Below are 27,313 nucleotides of genomic sequence, written 5' to 3'. Positions count from 1 at the left end.
ACTTTCATTTTCATTATTAATCACAATAATTAAATGCGTTTTGTTTTTGTTGTTTATGAAAATAAAATCTAGTGAGATCAAATTAAAATGAGTTGATATTGTAAAATATGGCATTTTTAATACATTAAAAACATTCTCATGAACTTTAAATTAAAAAAAAAAAAAATCCAGCACGTGTATCACAGGATCAGGAGCTGCAATTAACACATATTTTAATTATGGATTCATCTACAGATTACTTTCTTGATTAACAAATGTATCTTTTGTTCCGTAAAATGTTGGGATTAAAATAAAGAAAGATTTGCCCATCATAATTTCTTAAAGCCCAAAGGGTCATCTTCAAATCGCTTATTTTATTGGACCAACAGTCCAAAACCTGCAGGTGTTCACTTTACTATCACTTCAGACACAGAAAACATCAACATCTTCACATTTGAGAAGCAGAACTAGAGAATATTTGATATTTTGCTTAAAAATTACTTTTAATTGATCATCAAATAGTTGGCGAATAGTTTTCTGACGATCAACCAAACAATTACTTTTACTTATTATTATTTGTTTTTATTATATATATATATATATATATTTTTTTTAATATTCTTTTATTAATATATTATATATTTACTTTGCTCTCGATGAGATCACAGACGATCTTGTTGTTGAAGTACTCAATCTGAGTCCACTTGATACCCTCCTGCACATACTCCTCCTACAACGAGAGACATGAGTTAGGAGTCAAAATATAAAACATCTAATGAGGAAATTAAAAAACAGAATTAGCAGGACGATTACCTGCTCTGCCTTCAGAGTCAGTTCAATGAATATCTGCTGCAGTTTCTCATTCACAAAGTTGATGCAGAACTGTTCAAATCCATTTTTCTGAGGAAGAGACAACATGGTCAATAAAATACATACGGGACTGGACATTAGGACATTAGGACATTAGGACATTAGGACATTAGGACATTAGGACTCGAGAACTCTTGCAAACCAAAACAACAAAAAAAACGTTTCCATTTAGTTTGTCCGATCCTATCAACAAGTGCAGGACTCATTAAGCAAACTAAACAAACAAGTAATCAGATTAGAAAAGCACGTTGAGGTCTGCTGTCTCAATCAGGAGATGGCACTTAATCCACATACTTTATTAGTTTTATCCTTCGTGTTTAATCAGTTTAAATGCTCAAAGTTAATACCTGTTAATCTAATGTATGTGTTGCCGTACAATAAACTTCCTGTCGCCATGTGGCAGCCTGTGAAAAGGCCAAAAACACTTACTTGGAAAATTTCAAATCCGTAAATGTCCAACACTCCGATATTAAACTGCTGATGATCTTTCACCATGGCTTTGTTGATGGACTGAAATCAAAAGCATTGTGTGATCAAAATAGAGCTTCATCACAGGTTATCACAGCCTTGTTACTTATGAATGCTGAACTCCATACTGTACAAACATGAAATCATACCTCGACCAGGAAGTCAAACAGCCGTGAATGCAGGGCTTTTGAGAGGGCGTCACGTGTGTAACACGCCTGCTCCACGTTCAGCGTCACGTCGATGGACTCCACCGCATTTCCCCACTTGCTGTCCATCTTCCGGCTCGTCAGTTTCTCCTTCAGACGTTTCTGGTCAATTCCAAGCAGAAACGTAGGAAAGGCTAGAACTGTTAAAAGACAGAAAAGAGAGGAGAAGACAGAGTGTATAAATAATCATGTACAAATAATTATAAATTATAATTTTCCTAACTGAATCTGTTTTTCCCCCCAGACTGCACTGGTAATAAAATACTTTAAAAAGTGGAATTAATGCATGCCACAACACAAAACAGTCGTTATACTTCTGCATGAATGCATATATAGTCAATTTGGCTATTTAAGCAAGTCTAAATGCATATTATATTGCTGATATTATATTTTGACGAACTGAGAAACAAAGCAGCATGTTAATGGGTCCTGCTCTGAAACAGCAAAAAGACATTTCTCTGAAAACCAGTATGCAAATCAATACGCAGAATTGCATTCATTCGAAAGGCAGCCCCATGTAACCTTTGCATAGCAGAGAGGAGCACTGCAGATCCAGGGCTCCAATATATCTTTTGCGTCGCATTTACTCTAATCATTTATCAAGATAAAGTCTAACAAATCAGAAAAAACTTCGACTGAATATCACAATGCATGTGATTGTGGTGATTCTGTGGCTAAACCTCTGACGCTAAGGAAAAAATGTATCTGAATTATAGCTGAATGCCAAATAGAAGAATAGTATTGGGCTAACTATTGAACGAAAAAAAAAAAGAGTGTTGAGAACACCGCAGAGCATTTGTCCCGACCTGGCGTTGATATTCTCCCCTGAGAGCCCCTCCCTGCCTTATTACAGTGACTCACTTCCCCGAAAAGGAAATGGCTCTCAGGCCTGCAGACTCACTGCGTCTGGGAATGCATCCGACCACTGCAGTAGCTCCCCTTATGGGACACAAGGGTGTGACTGACCATACGCCTGCTTAAATCAGGAGGAAAAGTCCTTCTTTGTGTTCAGCAGGAAGAGTATGGATTGTAACAGAAGCTTTTACAAAAGGTTGTTTATGGGAACTGGGAACAATGCTCATATTAGCACAAGCTTCTCTGCAGGACATGTGTTAGTCAAAGAGGCAGTGGTTAATGAGAGCAATAGGAGAGAGTGTGTCACATCCCATAATACGTGACACATGCAATGATCCTGTCACTCAATACTTAATTCCTGCAATATTGATCCAAAATGTTGGATGCATGTTTGCTTATGTTCAGGTGTGGGACTTTTATAAATAAATAAAAGCTTCTTGAGAGTTTCATCTGGAACGAGTTGTGAAATTATCCTTTAATATTTTCTGAGCCTTGGTATCAGAGCAGTTTTTAAAAGAATAGTTTGACATTCTTGAAAATTATTTGTTTTTTTTTCCAAAAGTTAGATGAGACGATTGATACAATGCTCATATTTGTACACTAGATATAAAATTATATCCATAAGCAACTTTGTTTAGCTTAGCATAAAGACTGGAAACAGCTAGCATGGCTCTGTCCAAAGATAACAAAATCAACCAGCAAAGCACCTAAAGCTCACTTATATGTATATATTGATTAACTAATGTAACTGTTATATCCTGTTGGTTTAATTCATACAAAAACGGTGTTGTGGTTTTATCTGCGGGATCATGTTCGGGACTATTTTGCAACTGGACCTCTTTGTGTCGCAGCATTTGTGCTAAGCTAAAGGTTAGCACAAAACCAAAGGTATGTGTTGAAAGGTGCATATTGAATAAGACAGCCTAAAAAATGGCATCTTGGATATATTCTTACTCAAATATACAGCTTCAAGAAGGCACTGTTACAAACAGAATGTATATATGCTATGTTGTGATGTTAGAGTCTAAAAACCTTCTTGCTGATGGCGCAGGACGCCAAACCCAAAAATAACTTTCCTACTGAAAAGCATAAGATCCTAAAATAGTCATTTTTTATAAATCAGCACGTCACTGTCTGGACCAAGTTACTTTTCACTAAATAAAGTCCCAACCAGCCAAAATAATTTCCAAATATTAGAACAAGTAGTCTCAGCATTTCTTTCAACAACAGATGACGCACTGAGTCTTGCTGCTGAGTGCAAGCCGATGTGAACTTGGCTGGTGAAGTTTCATATGTGCAACACACTGCAGTTAAAGCACACAGTAAGTGAGACTGGAGGGAACAGGAAAGGCAGAGATTATGGAGTGCCGCTGTTACGTCTGCACAGAACAGACCAAGGCTTTGTACACTGGCAACTGCACTCTCATCTGCATCATTCAGACACAGCATGGGGAGGAAGGAGAAAGGAAAGAGAAAAAAGCAGAGAAGAATAAAATGAGGCAGAAGAAGGCAGAAGGGAAGGGGACAGAAGGAGAAGTATTTTTAGGTTCTGGTGAAATATGTCCAGACCTACAATAATACTTTTTTATTTTCTGGTAATATAGCAAGGCCTGGATTACGCCAGACAGTTGTCTGAAGCCCTGCATGAACACAATAACACTGTATATAACTAATACATATCATCCAAAACCAACCAAAGGACACACACATTGATCACAAATCACCCTGAACATCAGCACCATTGTCTTTCACTTGTTAGCCTCAGTCATAACCAAAGAACTGTATCTTTTTTAGCCACACTACGTGACTCTATGAATGGAAATATTGGTCTTTGGTCCAGACTGGAAATATCTCTTAACAACTATTAGCAACTATTAGTTTTATAGATTGCAATGATTTGTTTGTACATTCATGCTCCCCAGAGGAGGAGGTCAAAGTCCGAATAGCGAGCGTGGCAGTAGACTCTGGAAGACTAACCTTGTTAGCATTGTCATTGTCATAATGAGAATGTCAGCACGCTAGTGTTAGCTTTTATCTCAAAGCACAGCCTACCCAAGAGAAACATAAAAACGGTTTCTCTGAGAGTCTGATCAGGATGAACATCACTGTTTTGAAAGGGAGTGAAACATTGTTGGAGCGTTAAACATTAAAAAGCAAAGTTAACTAATAATTTATTTTTGTCAGAGATGGAAGCTGTTGATTGACAAAACACATACAAAAGGTGACATGATGAACCTAGAAGGCCTATTTTTAAATGTCCCTCTCGGCTAAATGTTAAACAACAAACTATATCCCACGTTCATTTTCATAAAAGTTTTAATGTGAGCTTTAGGTTGTTGCTACCTGGGCTAGTGTGAATCACATTAGGCACAAAAGTCCTGATGTGAGCCTACTTACACTCTTCACTCTCCACAGCAGCGTAGTTGCCCGCTTCCTTGAAAGTGATATTTCCCAGGTGCAGGACTCCAGCCACAATCTGAAGCACCATGGAGCGGTCCTCTGCTGAAATGCCAATCACATCCATGGCATGCTGGGAAAAGCAAAAGGAAAAGATCATGCTAAATTAGGGCAGCAGTGTGGGTTTACTCACTCCTGTGGTACCCACGTCCTCTAATTACTCCTGTTGCGGTCTCACTGGTAAACAAAAACAGGAGGAGATCATTGGAAAAGAAAACAAAAGAGGACTGGTAGGGAGGGAGAGGAATGTAAAGAGAAGGCTGTGAGCCACATGAACGCTGGTATGAGATTCGTGGACACACATAACACTACAGAGGGTGTCGAGTTATTGCCTGTTAAACAGAGGGAACCTGACCGTACCATCGTCTCCTGGAAGTCACTCTTGTCGTTGATGTCGTCCACTTTGTAGGAACCCGACTGATTGAGGTAAGTGTAGTAATCCAGACTTGTGATTCCCAGGCTGCCCTTCTGCTCTCCACTGGCTCCTTCTATCATCTGTAGAGCAGAAATGATTAGTGTATTGTGTATGTAACAGACCGTTTTTGCACAAAGCTTGTGTGAAGTGTAGTCTTTATACATTTTCAGGCGTATATTTATACACTGTGCTCCACTTTGCATATCAAAGAACTGCACTATAGTAAAACATTTACTTCTTTTCAAGCTATCCACAATGAAAACAGATTGACCCTCTTCCTGCAGCCAAATGGCACGTCAAACCCAACGTGTCCTGATATACCCTCACTGACCCTCTTCACGAGCCAAACGTGTCCCGTTCACTCTGTGGCTTAACAAATAGGCCTCACCTGATAGAATATATGGAAACTCCTCTCTCCAGGGTTCCTCATGACGACACGTGACTTTTCCAGAAGGAAGTTGAAGATTTTTCCTCCGTCTGGCTCGCCACCGGAACTGAACTGGATCTCAAAGTATTTCCCCTGATGGATCAAAGCATGTTTTTATTGTTCCCATATTAGAGAGGGCTGCAATAAAATGGAAAGCCAGAGCTATAAGATCTCAAATACTGGCACCTGGCTGTTCTACGGTTGCTAGCTTGTGTGTGTGTGTGTGTGCGTGTGCGTGTGTGCGTATAAAAAATCTGAATCTGCTTTTTGTCTTCCTCTCTTCTCCAGACAAGCCTGTAATCCAATATCTGTTCCAGACACACTATGTATTCAAAGGCAGCACTTTAAAAAGACAGTGATCTCAGGGCATTAGTGCCAAACCAAACAAATTTCCCCAAAAATTGATCTAAAAATATCCCGACTACTGAGACAATACTGCTTTGTATGCTAATCTGAACAGTTCACCAATAAAACGTGTCCTAGAATCTGTTTTGCCTTTATTTTAAGCCCCTGTTGACTGAATATACTGAGAATATGCCTCAGTGGTTGTGCATGTATGTCTTTCTATACAATGTGTCCTTACAGCACAGCTCTGGTTAACCAGGACACACATGAGGTTTGCTTCCTCATGCAGTTAAACAGAAAAGCTGTTACAGCAAATCTTTGTTTTCAAGTCTCAGCTTGGATCCAAAAGGTGCGCCACAAAAAAGTTGAGTCCTCAAATTATTCTGGGGTAAGTAGTGCCTACTGCATGTATTTATCTCTGAACACAGTTTGAGATTTGCAATGTAAGTGGGTTATTCTAATTTTGTATATGTTTCCCAGAGTCGTCTTACTAAACCTGCAAATCGGTCTTGGCACAAACACACAAAAGATGAGGCTGACAAGAGGAATATTTTTAAATTAACTTTGCTCATGCTTTTAATTTCCCCTGATTACACTCTTTGAAATTGACTTTCAAATGTTCTCTTTGTGTAAAACTAACAAGTTATGAATTGAGCCACAATTCTACGCATCATGATTCACAAAAAGTGAAAACTCAAGAATGAAAGCCTTACAAATCTGCTGGAGTTGTTGTTTCTCACGGTCTTGGCGTTACCAAAGGCCTCTAGCAGCGGGTTGGACTGCAGGATGATGTCTTTGACGTGCTGCGAGGAGACAGATGCAATGAGCCGTTAGCTACTTCACAGACAGCAGGTAGGGATACCACACACTTCACACCCTCGCTGACAGGCTGCTGTATACGTCTTTGGAACTTTCCACGAGCATGCACACACAGATGCACATCTACAGACAGACACACACACAGTCTGGAGGACATTATCTTTCCTGTGAGCCATCTGCATGTCAGAAACACATGAGTTTTAAATCGGTACAGCAGACAGAGCTATTCCGACTTCCGTTATTGTACACAGAAGTTATTTCTTGGAACTTTTTTTGCATTTCTAAATGTAGTCCAGTATGAAAGGAAAACATAAGCACTACACTTCAAGCTATTTATAGAGAACCATACAGCTATTAGTTTACATTAGTTTACATCATTTTACTCCTCCAAGGTAGAGGAGGTTTTTCCTACACTAATTTGACAAGATTTTGTCTAAACACGCTGAATCCGAGGGAAAACAACTTAAAGTGAGAACACATTTTCAACATGGTGTCAAGATGTTAAATTATAAATCAATAAAACAGTCTATATCTATACTTTTTTGTATTAATTATGAATATGATGGATATGATTATCCAAGGGTGATTTAAAAACTATTGTCACACACACCATAAACAAATTGCATAACAATGCATGTTCTATACTCAGCATACCGTACAATGTGTGCACAATGTGAAAGAGAAATAATGCTGAACAACAGCTGGGAGAGGAGGAGACATAAGTGGGTGTGTGTGTGTGTGTGTGTGTGTGTGTGTGTGTGTGTGTGTGTGTGTGTGTGTGTGTGCGTGTGTGTGTGTGTGTGTGTGCGTGTGTGTGTGCGTGTGTGTGTGCGTGTGTGTGCGTGTGTGTGTCTACTGTAAAGGCCACATTTGTTTAAACAAATGACATTAAGAGTTATTTTCATAGCTAGCTTTAGGAGTGTACATTTATACTGTAACTTGAAACTCTGAACAGCCAAAATAATATCACATAAATTTAAACACATGGGATTTAGTCAGACTATCAGCTCGACTGTTCAATTTAAAGCCTGAAGATGATTTCTTACGTTGCCTTGGTGGAAAGCAGCTCTGAGTGGATTAAATATAAAAATCCCACTGCCATCATGGTGCAGGCATTTCCTCATCAAACTTTAGATCTTTATTGAGCTTAGGAACTGGACATCTGCTGGTTTGGGGTACTGCCAGATGGCTGAAGGGGGTTGGGCGAATAAGAGGCTGCCGATGGACTGATAACGGGGTATAAGGAGGAGGATGATAAGAGGAAGATTGGGTCTAATGAGAGAAGTGAGTGCAGGAATGAAGCAGCAACAGGTTGTTTGATTTCATAAAGTCTGCAGTGACATTAAGGATAATAATCCGACCAAAACAAAATAAACAATCTAAGAAATGATTATGATATTGATGCAGAGGAATAGCCATTAATTTGAAAATGTTACTAAGCAAATTAATTTCCACTCCATTGAATATATGGTAATATTAATACTAATAATAATGATAGAAAAGACATCTGTGCACTCCAACCTTCTTCAGAACCTCAATCAATAGCCACTATGAATGAATATTGTGCTGATCAAAGTGTGTGGATGCTGTACACAACATTTACATTGAGGTTCAGCTCCCATACGTCCAACAAGACTTTACTTTGTGAGCAGTGATCTTCTTGTTTTCAAATTCAACATACCCCCGTGAATTCTTCATACTAACTTTTTACGAGAATTTAAAAAGTATTTGCTTTTTATTATCACTCAGACCCTAACACTTTGCATGGCAAAAGATCATCATAATACTTCTTTAAAAAATGCTGCCGCTCAACATCTCATGCATCTATTACATACCGTCCTCAAAGAGAAGAAGCAGCTCTTCTCACCTGTACTTTGGGTCCGCCTCCTGACACTTTGGAGATGTAGCCCATGATATATTTGGCTGCCACAGTCTTCCCTGCGCCGCTCTCTCCACTGAAAAACAGACGCAAAATATATAACCATTTGTTTGCCCATACATGCAATCTGAGCTTCTGAGTCAAATTGAAATACAACTAATGCAATAACTGAAAGCATGTGACACCTGAGTTTATGCTCAAACGTCAAGTTAAGTGATTCATGCAGACATAGGTGGTTGTTTGGTACTTTCAGGTATGTAACCAATGAGTTATGTGCATGTTCATGCTGCCACTATTTTCAGAGTCTCATAAAATATTTAAAAACACAAGGTAAACATGACCTTATAGTTTTTAAGCTGTAGGTGTTTGGATTGAACTACTGCATGTGGTAAACATTGTCATGATGATATGTGAGCTTACTTTTGGATCCCATGTCCCACAAATCAAGTTATTACATGTACATATTCTTTATTAATATGGTAAAGTCACTGCAAACATTTACATTTAAGACCGTTAACAGTAATCCCAATTTACCAATTTGCAGGTTTATGTATCATCAGTTACACTAACACTGCTAAATAAACACGTGACCTCCTGCTCTCACGTGTACACACTCCGTTTAATGTATAAACCAAAATGTGTCGTGCAACAAGGGGCACATTTCAACTCAGAGGCTAAATGTGGCTTCAGCACATCTGTTTGGATGGATGCTGCAGCAACAAGGACATTAACTCTGTTTTCTCACATTCACAGATTTTTCCCTCCTTTCTTTCCCCCTCTCCCTACACTTGTGTATTTTCCTCCTTGCCTTTCACTTTGCCAGTGTCATACTTATTTTGACATATGTGGTTTGGCAGTGGATGAGAGTCAAGTCTGTTTTTTTCTTTCTGTGCCTTAAAGTAGAGCAAGGTTGGTAATGCCTCTGTGAGAAACACAGCTGCAGACTGTTAGAGGCTGCCAGAGGAAGTCATGGGAGCCACTCCATTACACAGCAACCTCTATATGGTTGTAACCCTCCCCCTATATGTACCTTGTTGTTTCTTCAAAATCCTTTTGCATTGTCTGGGCTTTCTCACTGCACTCTTACTGCTCAACTAACAACAAGAAACCAATATGCTGAGTTTTACTTTTAATGCCAGAAAACCCCCTGAAGCTCCACTCAGAGCATTGTTTCTCCTCATGAAAGTTATTTTCTGAAGAGCTATTTTCAATACAAGCAGCAGCGGGAGATGGGAGTCCCATTTGGAGCCCCCAGTATGGGCGAGTCTCATTGTTGTGGCGCTGAAATGCTGAAGGCATTGTTAACTTCCACAGAGATTTATTAACCAAACAAGGACAAGAGTGAAACAATGCAATGCAGAGGAACGGAGGTTTAAGCATCAACTTTCTTAAATCATTACTGACATCAGCTATGAGAAGGATGCACACTAGCTTTGGTGGTTTCAAATCTAATAAGGCAAACTGCATTCCCGCAGAACTAGTTGCATGTACAGTATATTCAAGTCAACTGATTTCTTCTGTGATAATGCGAGAGCAGTGCCATAAAAACATGACCTTCTTTTTGTGTTCAAGCTACAGGAGCCTGAGCTGATCCGTTTTAAGGCCCAATATAACAGTCCAAAAGACGAGGATGTCGATTGTGAGCCGAGGAATTGGTTAGGCAAGTTAATCAACAAAAGGTTTGAATGACAAATGACCAAAAGAGTTTGTGATTAATTGTATTCTGCGGACTTGTAAAGCTATAATTGTTGTTGTGTTATTAAAGCTTTTTTTTAGTACAGTAGATTTTATGAAAGAAAATGAGGACATGAGATGAAGTAGTATAAAAAATATAAACAGGAACCAACACGATGCAACAAACCAGCAGCAGTAAGAAATCTGACTGTTGGTACAATACAGTGTCTGAACTGTTGAGCGATCCACTTCAAAGCAACACAATCAATTGTTCATTTAGCCTAAAATAATGAATACGCTGCCCTCAGTTCCTTGAGGAGGAAGGAGAAACACACTGGAGTGGTTTATGACATGTGCAGCAGCTGTGGGGAAAACTACATTGGTGATTTAGCAAAGCCTCTGGACAAAAGACTGAATCAACACTGAAGTAGATAACATCAGCTGTCCGTGAAACCAGTCACAACATCAACTGGGTTGGGATCAAAGCCATCCACCAAGAGTGACTCGACAGTTGAAGGAGGATTAATAAAATAATCCTGCTAATAGGACTGCCAACACTAAATAAATTAGGATTGGGTTTAAAGAGGTGTTCAGGTGACATGCCGACTATAACACTGAAATGTAAGTCTGCATAAAAGAGCAGAAAATTGTGGCTCTGTTGAAAAATGTCAACAAACAAACATGATCGAGTATTTCTGAACTAAACTGGAGTTCATCTCATAGTTTGAAGGGGAGTGCCAACCTGCTCAACTTCATCACTTTCATATCTGACTCAGATGTTGAGGGATAGCGATCAGTCACATGCTGGTGTAAGCAGAAGACAGCTAGATAAAGTAAATGAATAGGTCATAATAGTCAAAACTGCTCCACCACTTCATCCTGTATCCCCCCCCCCCGTATGGTTAATTCACACATTTTCTTAGTAAATGTGGAAAAGCGCTAACGCACACCGATGCTGACCACACTGCCTGGCCAGCAGTTCACAGCAGCCTTTGTTTGCGGAGACCTGCTTCATCATAAAACCACTTCCATGCTTTTGTTTGCTGATTTAGTCGATGACAAAATCCACCTCAGTGCCTTTATGTGGGAAACTGAACTAGCAACTGCTGGCTGTCCAAACAACGGCCCGAAAGTGCTGAAGCAGGGGTCATTCATCATGAGGTAAGCACTATAGCAACCGCGCTGCTCAGGTGACAGGGCCAATGGGATAAAGCCCCGATTATGACACCACACTTTTTTCTCCCTGCAGCTTTGTAGCTCAAAAACATTCACAGACAAAAGGCTGTGAAAGTACCTAAAATCTCTCTAAAGCCAAGTAAATAGTGATTCTGAGCCAAGAACCACGCAGGTGTTCTTCCTGCTGTGTTTCTTTTCTTTTTAAACCAGGAAGTTCTTCAAAAATAGCCAACATAACTGCTGCTTTGTTTCCATCTCACATCCTGAACTGAGTCCACATCCAGCAGTTATTTAGCTATAAGTGCATTTTTACATGTCACTGAAGCTGAAAGTGATATGATGGATGAACACCAAGGAAACACGTCACTCTCAGTCAATCAGCTGTACCAAATGATGTGGTGGAACCTGTTCTGTTCCCCTCCCAACCACTATTATCACGACTTGCACATCAGGATCAGCGGCAGCTCAGCTATGTTATAAAATATATCTATCACCAGTCTCACAAGGGGTGAGGTAACACTCAAACAGTGTTGGTTGTCACATGCCATTAGTTCATGATGTGTAAAGAAGGCGGAAAATGACATGGGATCAAAAGTCTTACCTGATGATGACACATTGGTTCTCGCTGTCAATCATCATGTTTCTGTACATGTTATCTGCCAGAGCGTAGATGTGAGGAGGGTTCTCATACTGAGCCTGAGAGTTGATAAAAGAATTTAGTTAAAACCAATGCTTTTGTTAATACAAAACTAAAGCCAGGAACACTTTAAAAGGATACATCTGGGGATATTCTATATTTCTCTATTGTACTTAGTATTGTTTTAGGTCTAATGTTGCTTATTTCTCTGTACCATTGCGCTCCATTATTGTCAATAAGCTATTAAAAACATGTCAGTTAGCCACTCTGTTGCACTTTGTGACATATTCCTGCATGATGAACATGGGCACTGCACTTTATCTGGACTGCCACACACAGCATCCTGCTGCCGTGGAGACTTACTGGAGCACCAAATGTGTATTAATCCGCCACTGAAACTAGTGCTCAACAAATGCACTATTTACGTACTCCTGTTTTAATAAAAACAACAGTGCCCAACTGCTTCAGGAAATAACTGAGCCTTTTCAAAGAGACAGACAGGTAGGGAAGTACTGAGAGATGGTGGATTTTGTCTTTTTGTTGGATTTGTGGACATTTCTTTTATAATTTATATATTAACACCACTTTGGCCTTGATGGCTTATTTCCAAGATTGTGTGAAATGTCTGCACTGGATAGGAAAACATAGGACAAGTTACCTTCATGATCGTTTCAAACTATTCTGAACTTTCGCTCGTAGTTTGAGCTGATAACACTACGCACACCTGAACCCAGTGCACTTAACTGCAACCTGCCAAACTGTTACATTTGTGTGAGATGTTGAGTGTTTTCACAGTCGGTTAGGATATTAATGAAGTCTTTCAGTGTGCTCTGGCTTAAGGAGACAAACCCACTCTCGGCAGGCCGGCCAAGAGAGGAGGCAGACTCGAACAGGCTGTTCTGTGAAGGTACTGCCAAGCCTTCTCTATGGTTGAGTCAAGTTTCTGACAGCAACATCTGCGCCCGTCCGCTGGAAACTTCGCACTGCAACTAACCCAGTTCATTTCAAAGCTTTTATCCTTCAGATGGTTGCCATCTTAAAGCCCCCTGACACGTAACTACTTTTACAGTATGAAGTGAGTTTTCCGGTTTGAATATTTCAGACAACATAAGCCATTTAAAATGAGTTCATAGGTCATATAGTATCCTACTTACTGCGCCCTGATACATCTCAACTTCTTTTTCCCCAAAGTATGGCATCAGCTTGAACGGGTTGACGGAGATGAGCACAGGGCCAATATATGTCTGACAAGGTTATATATTAAAGATCATACAAGGAAGACAGAATCAGCAAAAAACAAATAACACCAAATTCACCTCTTATTGGAAGTGCAAACATTGTTTATAAAAACATTCTCCCTTTAAATGGCAAAACATCTGTATTACATTTTTTTTAAAGAGATTGTAAGACTGTAATAAAAAGGAAAGAAATCACTTAATCTAAGGCTGTCATGACGTCAAGAGAGTACAATAGTGCAGCAGTGGAGTATTTGGTGATCAGGCCTGAAGCTAAATGAGTATCCATTGCTTACAAATGACAGAGAACAGACCGACCATGCAACACTGTGAGGTTTTATGTCCTGAAGCCAAAACGCTGCTCAAGGCAAATAAAGCTGCTATTGTGGGTGGCCTACAGTGACCCACAGGCTTGGCAAGGAGACCTCACAGTTACGACTATTTATTGACCCAAATCAAAGGCCTGTCTCAGAGATGTTGAACCTAAAAATGCCAGCATTTACTCAACTTTATAATCCTGTGCACTGCCAGAGCGGGGATGAAGTTTATGCAATGAGCTGCTCAGCATTGCTTTTCAAAGGGGTTATTCATTCATTCATCAACTCATGTCACGTCATGAACAGCTTATGTGTGTGTCGCCACAGCTGCACTTTAGAAATCTAAACCTAGCATTTGTGCGACGTACTGTATGAAAATGACAGCTCGCCATTTTAAATCCCCACCACAATCAAAAATGACGTCTGCTCAAAAAAAGACTGAAACAGACTTCACCATTATGCAATCCGTTATTTTTCACACCGTTTTGTTAACATTTTGCACCCCAGTGAGATAAAACCAGAGTATGTCTGACTGTGGAGTGGAGGGAGGTACGTACAGAGAGTCCCTTTGCCCCCTGCACACGGCAGAGTCTCAGGAGGAATGCGTTACCTCCCAACACTGAGCTATTACTCACTGCTACAATAACACTGTGAATGACCATTCAGCTATTCTGGGAATAACAGGGATGAGAGGGGGCTCGGCTATTTCTCGCCGAGGTGTGAACAGCGATTGTGAGCAAAGGATACAAAGATGTAGTCATCCATGTATCTCTTCTTGAGGTTGTCCACGATGGCGTCCTCATTGATCTTGCTGAGCAGCACCATGTCATCCACTCCGCTGTGTTTGACATTGTGGCTCTGCCAGTGGTACCGGTAGTGCCCCCGGCTCCCCTGCAACAAAACACATACAATGTACAATTGTTAGTTCATTCAGAAAGACACAATGAGATGGCGTGGACTAATCGAGAGTCTGACATCAAGGTGACACAGATGCACTGCTACATGAATGAATTGAGGCTCAGAGGCTGAGGTGGTGTGGTTGTATCACACAAATGAAAGCAAAGGGGATTGTGGTTACTATCACAGCAACAAAAAGTCACAGTGTGCATATTTTATGATACCAGCAGCACGATGAGCTGTGTTTTCTTTGAAATAGTGCAAGGTCAGATTCCCAGAAATGCTTTGTGTTATTTGTCCAAGTGTTAAAGATGCTCCGACCCAACTTTTATCCACATCCTAACAATCTGCTTTCTTCATACATTCCTGTTTTTGTTTTAGCTGAGTGAGTCACCAGAGAACTGAGGTCATTCATCATGCGCTGTGAGTCAGTGTTGTCTGGCTACTGTGGACCAGGGTCACAATGTGCTGCGAGGAGTGAGTCTCTTTCTCCTGGACGGAGAACCACTCAAAGCCTCAGAGAGCATCCAGAACATTAGTCAACACACAAGTTAACGCTTGACTTCCTCCCTCTTTAGTGAGGAAGTGTGGGGAGAGGAAGGAGCAGAGTGGCAATCTAAACAATAACTTCAGGCTAAAAGGATATACTTTAACAGCAAGATACTGTACTTCATGTTGCAGATGCGTAGACTGCTACAAACAAGGTCAAGAATGAGCTTAGAGCCTCAACCTTTTAAGAACACATGCATGAGAAGTCCTTAAAGGGTTCAGAAAAAATGGATAAGATGTTTATAATTCCACGAGAAATGGGAAAACTCCATTTGCTGATGAAGATCATGTGATGTAATCAAAAGCTCCACGGCTGCTGGACCTTGTTAAATGAAAACAAGCACTCTACAAATACTAACAATTTAGAGTAAAACAACAATAAATACAACAAAAACAGCAAAGATCTAACCCTTGAGTAACACCACAAAATAAACCAGTGTAAGTTCATTTTGTATTTCGTAAATTAACTCTAAATTATTTAGCCAAGGAGGAGGGCTAGCAAGCTTTTAATATCCTTCAGGGAAACTTAATTCTTTACAAGAGCTAAATTAAAACCACTTTACAGACTCCGTCATAGCATGGGAGATGACGAGGAATGTTAACAGCTTTTCACCCAAATCCAGGGAGTATTTTCCCCTCAAGAGGGAAGCAGCTAATTATAGCTTGATTAATTCTCCAGATCACACCCATTACCAGGTTTTACTGATTCTTTAGGTGCGGCAGAGGGAGATGCTGACTTCTCTCCTCCCTCAGCGACGATGACAGGCTGATGTCTCTCTCAAGGACAAAAGCACATCCTGACAATGGGTGAAACGAGAGGGGGAAACCAAACCTATGATAGGAGTAGCGAATTCATGTTGTGAAGAAAGGTAGACCCACAGAGAGAAATCATAAATGCATCTCAGAGGGCTCTACAATCTGTTAACGTTAAAAAATAGAAGAAATCCATCTTTCAGGACATCCAATAGGTGCCGTTTATACAAAGTGAACAGAAGTAGAAGAATAACAATATGGAGACACAGTACAGCATCACATACATTAGGAACATATGAAGTGTGAGCCTGTATTCACTGTTCTTTGTATCCCTCATAAACTCAAATTCTCTTTTCTTTAAGGCAATTACTAGCTACCTACTTCTTACAATTAGTGCTTTGACATATGAAAACCTTTAGGAGACGTTAGGAGAGAGTGCTTGCCCGACCACAAAGTGAAAACAATTGAACATGCTATATTTAACCTCTGTCTTCTATGTCTGGAATGAAAGTGTACAGATTCAGGAAGGGAGAGGTAATAAGCTGGAGACGTAAGAGGTAACCGTCACATATTCTGAGGATTGTTTGTCTGTTTAGATTTAGGCCATGTTTAATGAGGCGAGAGGACTATGAAAATATTCTTACTCACAGCAGAGGACTAAGGGAGTAGCTGCTCACATACAGTACACACAAAGATGTCTGGGAGGTGCCTGAAACAACCTCCCCTCTGCTGCTGCCAGGGGTGGAGGATTGTTGTACTGTGATTGTAATAGGGGTGGAGGTTCACTTCCCCTACAAAGATTTCTGTTGTGAAGTTTTGAACCAGTAACGTTTCATGGTAATGCTTCTTTGTATTACCACTAAAATGTATTTTATGAATCTGGCATATGATGAAGATATTATCTTATTATTATTATTATTAATAAAATGTTCTATAGATATTGCGATTATATCGATATCGTGAAATGTTTTTGCCCATGATAATCATGAAGTGAGCCCTAGTGTACAGATTAAGAAAGATAAATGTAACACCTAAAGTTAAATTGCCAGATTGTAAGAATACAGTAAAGTATTTTTAGTAATCACTTACAGGCAGATAAAGCATAACAGCAGCTCATCAATACTTAATGGTTGCAGGAAGGACTCGCTCAAAGACATGTCCAGTAGAGGAAGCATGTGTGTTACTGGTAACATAAATAAGTATGTCTATTCAAACCAGTAATCCTCGAACAAACAGCGACACACAACACAATTAGTTGTATTTTATAGGTTTTATGATAAGAACGTCACAGATTGAAATATGACTTATTGAAGGCCTGCGGTGGTGGCGTCATACATACAGTAAGTGTGCACACACACACACACACACAAGGGACATCTGGCACAACTATGGTGGCCATAACAACACCATCACCATGGAGTCATAGACTTCCTCCTGAGCGCACACACACACACACACACACACACACACACACACACACACACACACACACACACACACACACACACACACACACACACACAGTGTTTAGAAGCAGTTTGATCAAAACACTGACAACAGTTATTAATTATTACAGTTACTGTATAACAGTTATTAGTATAATATTTTATTAGTTTTCCCTCTGAAAATCAAAGATTATTCAGTTCAAAACCCAAACTATGGGACCGGACCTTTTCCCAGAAGTGAAATACAAAGGAATTTCATTACCAGTCCTGATCCATAAACCCAGGGTTTCCCTCCATGCAAATACCATTACCATATATGGAGAGTGCTGAGCAGCTCTGGCTCGGGGTACAGGAAATGGCTGGGTTTGATTCAGTATCATAAGCGGCACTTTTCTCCACATTTCTCCCTTCTGTGCCGATCTCTTTTTCCACACCTAGGATCTGACACACAGTCCACCATGTGTTGGGACTACGTCTCTGCTCTGCCCTCTCAGGCAAATCTGGATAAAAGCCATGAGAACAAATTCCTCTGTTCTAAAATAAGAAGCAACTAAAGTCATTAATCACTCTGTACCACAACTCTGGAGAAATCACACAACTTCAACACAAGCAAATGACTGAGGAAAAATGTAAAGCTGACGTCACGTGGTGAAGGTTAATCAAATACTAGTTTCTGCACAGGACCACTGCTGAGTCTCCTGGTTGTCATCATCAGATTAGAAAAGGCTTTTTTTAATGAAGCAGAGTATAAACTGCAGGATATGTTAGCTGAAGCCTCTGAAGCTAAATCTGGCTTAAGAACACAGCCTTCTTAGTGCTGCAAGCAGACTTATAGCTCATGCACTGAATGCAACTTCAGGAAAATGGCCAAAGTATTTCAGTGGATGTGACTTCGGCCTGGAGCGGACTGCTTTAGGAAAGACCCCATGTCAGATAAGCCCTCATGTTTAAGATTAGCAGCACCACCATGTACCAGAGTACTTGACCTGATTTCTAAAGTCAATGCCGCCTTTAAATGTCATGTTCCAAAAGTGTTCCTATCATAAAGACAATTTTCAAAAACTATAGCTTTGACAATATACACATACAGTACATGTTTTTGTAGTTGTGTTGACTGTGATACATGTTACACACAGATCAGATGCGCTAGCACATGAATAGGGATATTGCTGCTGTTCTTCAGAAAAGTTAAAGACCAACTGGTGGTCAAAGAAAAGATGATGCTCTGTTTCAAGTTAGCTGTGGATGTAGGGCAATGACTAACTGGCCAACAGCAGTGATTTAGATGTGCCGGCTATTTCCAAATTATTATCAGTACTCACCAATGACTGTGTGATGAAAATGCTGCTGGCAAAATAGCAATGAAAGTAATCTAATTGGGTAAACATACGTCACAAATTAAAGCACACATTAAGGGTAATTTCACTCATGGAGGAGAGTTTTCCAAAAGTCTCAGTCCTATACAAATGTCTTAGTTATTTTGTTTTGTTATGCTAACCTAAAGGAATTTAATAAATGCTCTAATTTATACCTTCAAATTTGTCATTTTTGTAATTGGTTTTGCAGACTGTAGAGCATTTTTTATCATTAACAGCCCAATCTGTGGTCCACGTGTAGACAAAAGGGGAGCCACAAATCTGCACATGAACAATGGCTCAGCTTTATTTTGTTTGACACAACAATGTTTGTTAGCTTGGAGCAGCGACTGTGGAAAACTGATTCTCAATGATAAGTTAAAACATTTCTGGGAGACTCTGTCTTCCAACCGGAGGACAACCAAGTTTGCATTTTCCTTTTCATGATGTTCACTTAGTTTTTGTTTCCCTTGCTTTACTTTTCCAACAATCTTTAAACTCGGAAACCGTGTGAATGCTTTTTGAAGTTGACTCTCTGATTTCCGAGCTTCCTTGAATGCACCAACAAGAACTACTTTTCAAAACACTCCCTGCCTACAACTGTGTTATCACATAGCCGCATGGTATCAATTGGAACAAAAAAGGCACCGAAATGTCTGCTTTTATAGATTACCTATCTCAGTCTGAAACCTCTGCAAGTTCATTGCTACACCAAAATGATGCGAGAGCAATCTATGGTATGAAAATGGTATCCTGTAAAGAGCAGTTTCTATATAATAAACTGTCTGAAACATACAAAAACACTGGTCACTGACTTACTACAAGACAGAATTTTAAACTACAAAAGGGCTATAATATCTACCAAGACTGTCCACTCCTGTGTCAAATGAGGTCAGGGAATAGCTGCAAAACACATTAACGGCAGTAATGTGTGGGTTGATTTTGACAGATTCTTTCCCCCTACTCCTTGTAGGAATGCAAAACATATCTGGTTTGATCTAAACTAAATAGAGCTTCAGGAGGTATTATTCTGTAGACAGCATTTCCACCTGGTCTCTGTTGCTTGCGTTTGCACTTTGTCCAAACTCACTCACAGCGTGTAATCGGACCAGATGTAGATAAAACTGCTGACTGAGATGGTTGGCCTTTGCAAGGTACAAGGAGAAGATAAACAATGATGAGAGACAGAAAAAGCTGAGTGTGTGTGTGGTGTCAGAGGAGCAATGACCCACAGTGTGAGGCAGTCTGATCCGGTCTACACTTCTGAGGGATGGGATGCTCATTCTCACACACACACACACACACACACACACACACACACACACACACACACACACACACACACACACACACACACACACACACACACACACACACACACACACACACACACACACACACACACACACACACACACACACACACACTTGATTAAAGTGTAAATCCACACTGAATTACAAGAAGCTTGTGAATTTTAATACATTTTATGCGAGTAGATTTTCATTTTAGCCATATGCCTCCACAACTGGGATTGTAAATCTGCATATTTGAAGCTTGCAATTGTTTTTTACTGCAGCTTTTGAAATATAAAACTCTATAAACCTCTCTTTTTAAATATCGTACAGTATTTCTTATCATTCTTTGAAGAGTCAGTCAATTGTTTAAAACTGCAGCCACAATGTCAGCTGCAGTGATCCCAGCAAAGACTCATCAGTGAAGGATTGTCTTCTCAATCAAAGCAGCACTGACCTGCTCATTTCTGTCATATACTGGTAACAATAACCTCCTATGAATGCAAAGGCTTGGAGCCAAAGTCCCTGGAAATGGTGCACAGGATATGGGAAATGTATGGAATATGAGTAATAATGAATATAAACTATTTTTGTGACAAACACCTGCACATACAGTAGACGATAATAGAGGAGCAGAAACCATCTTTGCACAGTGGTCACTTACTGTTATTGGGACAGCAGTATAAATAATGCAGACCAACAAGCCTCGTTCTCTCTTTCCATGTCTAGATTTCTCCCGGTGTAAAGCATTCTCAAAGCCACACACAAGGGAAGCATGAAAAGAAACATATTATTCTGCGAGGATTTGGTAACATGAGCTTTGACTGGTTATGATGATGTTATAATACTGTGCCTGCAGGGCAGGGCTGAGCACCGTCCCTCCCAGAGAAAGAGGACATAATGATCAAGTGTAAACAGATACTGGACGACTATTAACACATCTCAGGCTCAACTACACAAAGCTGCAGCTTCACAGGACTTTCCTTTATCAGAGTAGAGTAAAACTTTGGAAACAACTCATCTCTTAAATGGATGACAACAGCAACAAGGCTGCTAATAAAACATAATATCAAAGACAAAGTGGTTTAGGGGGGGAATTCAGCTGAAAGCCTAGACAGGAGACGTGTCACAAAGTACTGGATTTTCTTTTAAAAGCAGCCTCAGTAGTGGTTGAATGTAAACAAACCATCTGCAGTGGAAACTCATTCATAGCCATGCCTTGTGTCACAACAGGGCTGCAGTCTCCAGTTTCAATTAGCGAAATCCAAACCAGCATCTTCCCTAGTAGCAACTGAATATGTGCAAATACATGTCAGACACACATTTTAGACTCGTCTGAATCTGAGGAGGGAGGAGAAGCTTAACAGGGTGAATCGTTTGGTAAAACGCCACCAAACGTGCCTGGACTTTTTGTGTTTCCTGCAACTCATGAATTATTTTTAATGCTTCACTTCTTCAAAGCTAAAAATGAAAACCATGGACTCATCAAATTTGAGTTTTGACGAATAAATTGAGCGGAATAAGACATATTTTTAAGTGGGTTATTAGCAATTCATTGTCAATAACCCAGCTTTTATGTTTTTGTGTATAGTAATGCCTCCATCATTTCCTAATGTACCATCAACAGAAAAGCATGAAGAAGCTACAGTGGCAGCTCACTTCATTAAACAGCTGCCAGGAGAGAAGCAAATGACTAAAGTCAAAGTCTACAAAAGGTCTCAAAGAGCGCTTCCTGCTGAATCAGAGTGGTTGTATCTGTACAGAAGTCTTGCTTCTGTAAATCTAATATCTCTAGATAATATTATAACAGATACACTTGAAACAGACCTCCAGGACTCGGTATAACTCGGAAAAAACACCAAGTTATAGGAATTATTTCAGTACAGTGCTGAAAGGCTGATATTGGTCAAAGGTGCCTCACGTTACTGTGAGAAAGGTTGCCTAAGGTCACACAGGGTCAGCCCTGAGCTTTAACCTAAGAGCAAGAATGCATTTTTCAGAAATAGAAACGCTTGTTCTCCAGAGTTATAAACTCAATAAACTTTAACATGCATGACAACACTGTAACTTACTGTAACTGAAACAACTACTACTGCATGTTCTTTGGGTTAAGGGGCGTGGTACTTTCATATGACGAATGACATGACATTGACTTTTTCAACTCCACCCGAGTGAATAGTCATAATGTAGCTAAAAGAATGACTCTTCAATGCATTCACTGACGGCACAGAATCAGCACACTGCTTCCAGTATGAACGGAGCACCAGCCAGCACTGGTTGATGATGCAGACTGTAATTCTCCTAATTAAAGAGAAGTGCTAAAAGTGTTAAACAAAAAAGACGGATGTGTTCAGTCTGAGTATCTTAATAAGAAGGCAAGAAAAGTCTGCTTCTTTGATAAAGTATAGGTGTTGACTTAAAACAAAAAGTGCATCAATGTTTCCCTTTAGCTTGATTTGCCTCCTCAGCTTCATGACAGTCATTTTTTAATATGCCTTTTATGAACCTAAACAAGCTAGTACGACAGCTAGACATACTGTGCAGGCTGTATTACAGATAGGAACATTAGCTGCAAATATTTGTTTACTGCAAACATATTTTGCAGGAGTAAATTCTTCCTGCTGTTCATAACAGTTTCAGAGAGCAGAGAAAGAACTTCCTGTGACTATACCACAATATCTCTGCGATGGACAGTTTTCAGATTTTGACCAAAGGCAACCCATTTCAACCAGATCATCAGAAAATAAAGCCGCTGAATGTCCTGTTATGGGCATGTTATATGGTACATAACGTATTTAGTTTTATGATTGTTAATGTGACCCTAGCTGCTGTAAGTAACCATAGTATTATATTTAGCTGACAGTACAGTATATGTGTAGTACACTGTAAAACCAGTATTTATGGATGAAAATAACCTCAAGTTCAAGAGGATACTATTTTAACACTCACGTCACTGTATGACTCCACAATAAGAAATGCTCTGACTCAGCCTCGCCACGGTACATGGGCTAAAAAAAAAAGACAACTAATTCAAACCAGCTAATTTTGACTTTGTTTCCAGTCAGTTACTTCATGTCTTTCAAGAGAAAAACACCAGCTGACAAGGCTTTTAAAAGCTTTGACTCAGTTCTTGTTTGGTCTACCATGTTTTTCCCACATGGTCTGTGTCAAAAATATACATGTACAACTTGTTATGTTGGGGTTATCACACACGCTATTGATTTGAACACCAACAATTGTCCATGAATAAATAAAGGTCCCTTTTTTAAGTGAGCGAATAGAGTGTCTCTGTGAGGAAGTAAGGTTAAACAATAGCTATCTACAGGCCAATCCGACAGCAACTGACGACATAAAGATGAAGGAGGTTTCCACTGGACAGAGAAAGAGGCCAAACACTGGCTGGCATGGGAAGCTATCAGAGCAGATAACCAGAGCACAGCTGCAAGACTCTGACCTTGTTCCCTGTCCACGATGAGGGAAGTTATATATGCAAATATGACAGGACACTGCTTGGTTCATAATCTAAGAACAAGGAAAACAAACTAAACATGCATAAAGGATAATACACAGAGCAGTACTTACATAATTAAATTGAGAGAGACAAGAAAGCATTTATAACAAAGTTAATTTACTATTTATTTCATCACCTCTGTAAAGTAAAAGAGAAGCGGTCTGCTCAGGCATTGAATTGGAGAGAACATTTAGTTTAACGCTCTGCAACTCATTAAAATGTTAGAGACAATGATGTTCAGCGTTAAGATGCCAAATATAATTGATTGACTCCTATCAAACAATTCCATCTACTTCAAGTGTGAAGGGCATGATCACTTGCTTAACAGTGGGCAAACACAAACCTGCATATTAAGCACAGCTGCAGATACATTAACAAATATATATATATATATATATGACAAATTGTAGGGCAATCCATGCAAACATTGTGGAGATATTTCATTCTGAACCAAAGTAGTAAATGTAGACCCCATGAAACGCCTTCAAATATTAAAGCTGTGTAATTATTGGCCAAAGTCCAGTTAATCTCTGAGCAAATGCATCACACAGCACTCTGTCCAGTTGCTTTGCGAATTAACTTTGGTGGATTAGCTGAAGTAGCTGCATCCTCTCCCCATCATTCACCGTGAAGACATGGTGGCTGAGACTTCAGAACCAGAACTACAACAGTGTAAGTAGATGAGTAGAGTAAAGGCGTCCCTGGTTGGTAGTCATTAATTTTGAAAGCAAGGCTGAGGGAAACATATAGAGCCACGCTGAGCAGCTACTCTGTACTCCTGGCAACAGCACACACAACAAATAGAGTCATGCTCCTCACCTCATCAGACACTTCCAGGGCTCAATATCATGTTTCACATTTACAAGAATACTAGAGGCCCTGATTCCACCACTGAGTAGAACTCACTGATGAAACATTTGAAATGCTTTTATTGTAAGTGACGACACAGACGGAGCCTTTGTTTTCTGTGGAAATAATGCTTAACCATCCTTAAACAAATGCTTAGCCATCCCCAAAACAAAATCAAAAAACTAAAAGTGTCAGAAATCAACTGCAAAATGTCCCAGAGTAGAAGGCATGGCTCAATGCCTGAGTTTTAAGAACAATCACGATATGTTGGCCAATTAAGAAGATGACGTAAGTGATGAAGTAAGTGATTCGCGAGTGTGGCGTCCATCTCAAGGTATTAGACTATAAAAGTTATTGCTGTTGCATTATCAATAGTGCAACAAAATATAAAGCTGTACCACATCTGCTTGTAATGAAGTCAAAGATTAAATAATACAAGTAAAAGGAAATGTGCAGATTCATACAAAGTAAAAAAGCTCACAAACTTAATGGCAGTCGACAACTTGAATTTACAATGTGAAATTTATATGCTTCTCTTTTCCAAAACAAGTGCAACAACAGAAGAAGTCAACACTCGTGAGGTCCGTCATCACAAACAGCAACGCATTGAAAACATAGTTGCAGCTTTGTTACAAAGACGTATGGAACTGATCAAGAGTGTGCGAGTGTACTGAACCACAGCGACAGGCCTAACGAGATCCCCAGGTCCACGGAATGGGTGTTCGTCCTGTTTTCGGAGAGAGGGCTTGAATTCCTGAGCAAATCTCTACAGCAGTGATCGGTTTGAAAATGGAGCACCAGCTTTGACATGAAGGGAGATGGGGGTTACTCGGTACGCACCTCCCTGTAGGAGAAACTAATGCAAACCATCTGCTGTCATACCAACTTGCTATTCAGCATCTGGCAGAGCAGCAACCAGTGAGTGATGCTGGTGTCTACTTCTCCAGACAGTCAGGATGACAATCTGACTATTTTGTCTCTCTTCTACTCTTTACATGCTGATACTCTCCTTGTCTTCACCTAAAAAACTGACAAAGACAAAACTTACACTATGTTTTCATTCATTTCACATCTTAGAAGCCATTCTTGAAACTTCCTTCCTTTTATTTGATGTTTAGATGTTAAGTTGTATCTCTCCACACCATCAAGTTCATAACTCTGTCATGGCTGGAGAGTATTTCAAGTTCACAAGAAGAAAGCAACTCCGACGTAAGTACGTGACAAAAGTAGAATAAAGCAGGAATGTTGCAGGAATACATTACATCGTGGCTCAAGTGCAAAAGCTCTATTATGCTGACTGCATATTATGCAACCTTTGTCCTTTGGGTTTGTCTCTAAACAACCCGACCTACGGGTTCAATTCACGACTTTGGATAGCACAATGCTAACAGGTTGCAGTTCTACCTGTTTTAATTAGATATTGTTTGTGTGCATCTAAACAAAGCAACAGGTTTGAAGATGCATGAAGCATGAAACATACTTTACAAAAGGCTCATAACTTGGTGATGTTAGCATAAAAGTATTTTTCTTCATATTCCTGAAGGCAAACACAAAATAAACATACATGTTGTTTTCTTGAGGGAAATTACAACACCTTTAGTTAAAAGTGATATCTCCACTAACAAAGAAGCAGCCATATTATCAAAGACACATAGAAATGTGCTAAAGAAGCTGCATCCCAGCTATATTATTATGTTCAACAGCCAAAGTATGAATTCTGCTACAGAAAACTGTGGCTTGAGGAATTTTTGGCAAAACACAATGACGAGGCCACACGACCTGCTCCATAACTTGGCTCTAGGCGTGTCTGCTGCAGGGATGGCATTCAGTAACCAGGAAAAACCTGTCTCCATGTAATGCACACACACACACACACACTCACACTCACACAACAATGCTGCACACATACAATACACACACACACTCCATCTGACACATGCTCCCTGGCTGTCTCTTCTTCCAAGACTAACCAGTTTTAAAGAAAAGGGTTACACCTTAAATGCATCCAAGTAATGTTTTAAGTGACATTACACCTCTCTGGGTGTCACTCAGAAACTCAACAGCAGTGGGTCAGGGCTGTCTAATTACTTTCTCTCTTGACCATAAAAAGTCTATGACTGTCAGAGGGACAGGATGTCAGGATGAAGAGTCCGAAACAGATGACTTTTACTGATTGTGGATTTATGATAAATAAGGGCAGTATAATGTCAATAAATAACCTTAAAAATAAAAGAATATCAAGAAATATCACCTAGTTACTTTTCTCACAACAATAATGCAATCTGCCTGATAAAGTCACAGAAACTGAAGTTAAGTATAGTTTTATATTTGGTTAATGGAAAAAGTGTGAAGACATAACCATAATAGAACCGACACTATTAGGATTTAATTAAATTAAATATATCGAGTTAATGTTTCATTACAGAGCCGCTGTGTTAACCATGTGAATTATATTGACTGTATTAAGTAAATAGTGTCATAATATCTCCCAGTGTAAATATCACTCACCATCCTCTGCCTTCAACACAACAGTGGCAGTCTTCTCTGTCGTATTCCCCGCGATCCAGTATTTGTGCGAACCTCAGTGAAGTTCACACTGTTTTTAAAAAAAAAACTGTAGTTTTTAAAAGTCTAAAACCAGAGGAGAAAAAAATCCAACTCTACAGAAGATATTATTCCCGATAAACTCCAGAAAGCATGGAGGCATGGATCCTCAGCGATGTCCTCCGTCCATTGTGCAGACAGATCTGAGTCGTACACTGACAGCAGCGGAGCAGCAGTGTTCAAACACAGAGCTGGATGGTAATTTACGGAGGGAGCAGTGCCCTCAAAACTCGGCTCTAAAACATAACACAGGAAACGGAGCCAGAAGGTCCAATCAAAGGGCGCTGCACGCGGAATAT

At 39.8% G+C, this 27,313-nt stretch overlaps 1 protein-coding gene across 2 annotated transcripts in view; it reads right to left on the bottom strand.

Annotated features, from left to right (window-relative positions):
* Positions 1 to 27,259, bottom strand: part of myo1ea (myosin IEa) — a 46,764-nt gene extending 19,505 nt beyond the window's left edge. For both annotated transcript variants that reach the window (XM_029462163.1, XM_029462170.1), the window contains exons 1-13: positions 26,919 to 27,259; positions 14,507 to 14,650; positions 13,362 to 13,451; positions 12,172 to 12,266; positions 8,709 to 8,796; positions 6,736 to 6,825; positions 5,639 to 5,770; positions 5,196 to 5,330; positions 4,776 to 4,908; positions 1,467 to 1,663; positions 1,279 to 1,359; positions 793 to 879; positions 626 to 709 (exon numbers count right to left, since the gene is read on the bottom strand). In XM_029462163.1, coding sequence (XP_029318023.1) covers positions 626 to 709; positions 793 to 879; positions 1,279 to 1,359; positions 1,467 to 1,663; positions 4,776 to 4,908; positions 5,196 to 5,330; positions 5,639 to 5,770; positions 6,736 to 6,825; positions 8,709 to 8,796; positions 12,172 to 12,266; positions 13,362 to 13,451; positions 14,507 to 14,650; positions 26,919 to 26,921 — 1,359 coding nt within the window. In that variant the 5' untranslated portion in view covers positions 26,922 to 27,259. The remainder of the gene's footprint in view (positions 1 to 625; positions 710 to 792; positions 880 to 1,278; positions 1,360 to 1,466; positions 1,664 to 4,775; positions 4,909 to 5,195; positions 5,331 to 5,638; positions 5,771 to 6,735; positions 6,826 to 8,708; positions 8,797 to 12,171; positions 12,267 to 13,361; positions 13,452 to 14,506; positions 14,651 to 26,918) is intronic.
* Positions 27,260 to 27,313: the final 54 nt, after the last annotated feature.

Source organism: Cottoperca gobio, chromosome 3 (assembly GCF_900634415.1).
Source record: "Cottoperca gobio chromosome 3, fCotGob3.1, whole genome shotgun sequence".
NCBI lineage: Eukaryota > Metazoa > Chordata > Actinopteri > Perciformes > Bovichtidae > Cottoperca > Cottoperca gobio.
Note: the sequence above shows the minus strand (reverse complement) of the source record. Positions and strands in the feature narration are given on the sequence as shown.